The following is a 4,332-nucleotide window of genomic DNA, read 5'->3' on the forward strand; positions in this document are numbered from 1 at the left end:
CCTAATATTTTAGCTCTGGTATTAGCTTAATGACTTGCTTTAATTCTGTAGGTTTTACTTGAATTCTACGAATAATAATACATTATTTCACCCAAAACGTGTAATTATAATGAAATCAAAACAATGCTCAAATTTTTTTTTTTTATTAAATAAAAGTGCAATACATACGAACCTGCAATGCGCAATTCTGCAGGATCTTAACACTGTTACAAACTCAAAATATTATATAAATTAAGTGTTGAGAAGGAAAAGAAAATTCATAACAGTGGGCGACGAATGCATTTATATTACAAATATATTTTACTTGTTACACGTTGTTTCTCATTTCTCACCTATTTATGTACACGTCAAATTCGTGACCTTCTGCAAACTAGCCGTCAGATGAAAATTAATATAGTGAACACACGCCGGTTTTCCCAATCTGTTGTTACAATGTTGAGGGTATTATTTTAAAACGTGGACAATATCTTTAAAACCCCTCTTAGAAGGAAAAAAACCAAATGAACATTAATACAAATTACAAATCGCAAAACGTATTTTAAATGGCAGAGATGAATAGACTCAGATGTATTCTGTACAAAAATGGTATTTTACACATAAATATTCACAGTAATATAATTTCTATTCAGTACAACTCACGTTGGTATATACAAGAACAAGTGTCTTCTTCGCGTTGAAACGTCTGTACAACATCGCATTGAGAGTGCAGCCAACACTCCTCGGCATGTAAAAACAATGCATATTCCTCTGAGCCGGTCTCCGTCCCATGTGCAAATGGAATTTTATACGTGGTGTAAAATGGGACCCTACTCAAATCAGTGCATCACACAAATCCTCATTTAAAAAAGACTTAACTGCGCCATCGTCACCCTCTAAGAACTCTCGTTTTCCGAGGTGTGGATAAGGAGGGCAGAGTTTGGTTTATGTTTTTTCAGTAGCTGCGTTATTTTCTCGTCGTCTGAGTTGGGATCTAGAGGTTTGTTGTAGTCGTCATCGTCATCTTCATTCTCTGAGGCACCTTTCAGCCTCTCTGTCTCAGAGTCTTGCTTCTTCTTGGCTGAAGCCATCTCAGCGGCATGCTTTTTCCTCCACTTCGTTCTGCGATTCTGGAACCATACCTGTCCAAATTAAACGAAAGTTCATTATGAGCTAAATTGTTCTTAATGTAATGGATGTGAGCTGTAAATATTACAATGCAAAGCACTACGAAATTGTTGTACGCATATCCGGGTTACACGGTAATAGTCTACTCAGGTCCAGTGGTGTAAAAAATTGGTGTCAACATTTTAAAGGATTAGAGGCCTTTTGTGAGTATTTTGCAATCACACCCACCCTTAATGTGTATTTAACAAAATAATAAGCCTAACCACAAAAGTAAACTAAATAAAATGCAACTTATATATTGACATTAAAACATTAAAATGGCCACAACATAGGCTACATATAAAATAGTTATCTGGTCAAACTTCAACAAATATAGACAGAAAACATATAAGACCTTTTTTACTTTGCTGTCTTAAATCTTATTTAGCTTTTGCTTATTTTAATAAAGGCAATTGCATGTTATGTTATATGTTCCTCTATCTAAAACTGCACTGTAAACAGTGAGACACTTTTAAGACAAAAAGGCAAGAGTTGGTAATTTCCTTCTAACAGGGACAAATGTGTTCAAATTATTCCAGGTGTGAGTTATTTACAAGAACAAGCAGTTCGTTTTCTAATAAAATTGTCCTCCTGGCCCTTGTATTCCTGCTGTTATTAAGAAAGCGGATCTCACCTTGACTTGGCTCTCTGTCATTCCCAAAGAGTAGGCCAGGCGTGCTCTCTCTGGACCTGCTAGGTATTTTGTTTGCTCAAAAGTCTTTTCCAGGGCAAAAATCTGCTGTCCTGAAAACGTAGGGCGTGTATGCTTCCTCTTTCCATCTTTATCCAAAAGAACGGAATTCTGATCTGTGAAGGTAAATAAACAAGTTGATAAATTATTAATGCACAGATCCAATTTAACAATTAAGCCATAGCACAACCTGAAGAGCCAAACTACCACAACAGTACAAGTAAATAGCTATGTGTAATGGCACATGTATAGGCTACTGTACGACACTGGTAAACAACACCTATGATTGAGTAATCCATTTTTTTTCTAGGTTCGGGCTACATAACTCAGACTTGGGTGGTGCTGTTGTATGCCTATATTAATATGATAGTGTTTGTTAAACAAAAAAGAAACTTCAGTTACTTACGAGGTGAACAGGCGAACCTGGCGTCTCTCCAGTGAGGGCTTTGCATGACTCCGGGCCAAAAGATCGGGGTCCTCCCAGGGAGGTCTGTCAGAGGCTTCGGGTAGCGAGCCACAGCCACTGCCGCGGCGCCTGGACTGAAGTACAGGCCGTGCGGAGGTGGAGGGCTCAGGCTGCTGAAGCGGGGCAGTCCGGACAGAATTCCAGCAGAAGATGATGCGGCCGAGGCAGCGGCTGCAGCAGCATGGGCGGCGAGAAGTGAGGGGCGACTCAGGATGTCGTTTATTCCGTGAGGGGTGGCAGGCGAACAGTTATGAGGCGATCCGATGGAGCAAAATCCAGACGATGTTTTAATTCCCGGAGAACATACAGGAATACCGCCAGGATTTGGAGAGGTAGCTGTCGGAGAAGTGGATGATGCAGGCCCATTGCAAGATAGCGGGTAAGCTGGATAGAGAGGCGTCTTCATTTCGGTCATACTATGCAGAGCAGCTAGTGGCGGGGTACTGAGAAGGAAAGCACTCTGGCGAGACCCGTCCATCTGCCCCACCGCTAACATAACCGAGAATATTTCAATTCGGGAAGGGAATCGAAATAGATCCTTTAAAAATCACAACTTCCCAAACAAGTTCTAAAACTCTGATCTAACGTGGCGAGTAAATTGTGCTAGACTGAGGCTCTGAAAACACACGCGAAGCACCTAAATGTCAAAAGAAACCGGGCTATAACAAAAAGGGAAAAGGAAACAAATCCAGTTTTTGTTACAACAATCTGGTAAGTAAATCTTGATATTGAGTTCCAAGTGTATCAAGAGCCTAGCTTCATAGGCATCCCAGTAGGTAAAGAATCCCGATACTTGCACTTCAATCTTGCAGATCTTGAAGATATGGCATTCTAATGAAGTGGATCCACAACCTCTCCAGTCACTTGAGAGCACCGCTTTAGCGCAGCGGACGTTATTGTTCAACGCTTTTATATCTTTAAATAAAAAGACAGCCTTTCTTGGTGGTGCACATGAAGATCTTGAGGATAATAAAACATTTTCATCAGTCGGCTGTCGTTTGCTGCAAAAGTCAAAAGTTTGAGAATGTGGCGCAGAAAGTAGTGGGAGTCATTCGGATGCGATTGGGTAAACTCTGCCGTGACGTAGGCTGCGTGTCAACTGAGATTGCCAACTGAATTTAGGAGTGTGTCCTCATTGGCTCTCCATCACGGCTTTCATTTACACATTAAAAGAGTTGCCATTTGAGCGGCTATTAAAAACAAAAAGGGGACAAAATCAATCTAGTCAATTTGAGATCTATTTTTTAAATAAAAGGACATCTGTCTGATAGTCATGTGACACTGGTCTAACTCGGTATCCATACAAATTATTGCAGTAGACTATAGCGAATTAAAGGGCATTTAGGCGGTCTTTGAGATATGTTCTTAGTGGTAGGATGGACCAAGATCTTTCAGGCCTATGTGTTAGACTGGTTCTCCGGCAAGGCACCGATGCGGAGACCAGAATTGCTTTGAATTATCTGGGGATTTTTACATTTCAAAATCAAGACCTATATTCTGAGGTAGATTGACTGAATAAAATCTAGTCGTATAGCTGCTCATTAGCCATTTGATTTCAAGACTGAGTTTTTATTTTATGGAGGAAAGCACAAGTTTGTTTCCACCCCGTTATACATTTAGCATAGATTCAAGGCCATTGTGGGCCCTTTTTTTTTTTTTTTTTTTTTTTTTTTACAGCAGCTAGTTGCATTGTAACACATAATATGTAATGCATCCTCCTCCCCCCCCCCCCTCCCCATTTCTAGGCTGTGACTTTTATTATTATAAGGCGATAGCTAATTTAAATTGGGTAAGGAATTTATTATGATGCAGTATTATGATGCAGTATATATATGCAGTATTATCCCGTTTGATTCCACACAAAGGTTTAATTGCAGCCTAGGATGTTTTCGTATAGCCTATGTAGGCCGAATGCAAGTCGACTGACTTTAAAAATACCATGTGAATATCTTAGGCTAATACCCATATTAAATGAATTAATTAAATCATTTTTGCTTCAACATAATACATACAAATTCAATACCACTTAATT

The 4,332-nt window shown here is 39.6% G+C and overlaps 1 protein-coding gene across 1 annotated transcript; it reads right to left on the reverse strand.

Moving 5' to 3' along the window:
* Positions 1-872: 872 nt before the first annotated feature.
* Positions 873-2,796, reverse strand: nkx6.1 (NK6 homeobox 1; the record flags this gene model as incomplete). Its single annotated transcript, XM_080847141.1, has 3 exons — positions 873-1,118; positions 1,778-1,950; positions 2,241-2,796. 3 exons carry the CDS (start codon positions 2,794-2,796, stop codon positions 873-875), a joined length of 975 nt encoding a protein of 324 aa, XP_080703267.1.
* Positions 2,797-4,332: the final 1,536 nt, after the last annotated feature.

Source organism: Sprattus sprattus (genome assembly GCF_963457725.1).
Source record: "Sprattus sprattus genome assembly, chromosome: 11".
In the NCBI taxonomy this organism is placed as follows: Eukaryota; Metazoa; Chordata; class Actinopteri; order Clupeiformes; family Clupeidae; genus Sprattus; species Sprattus sprattus.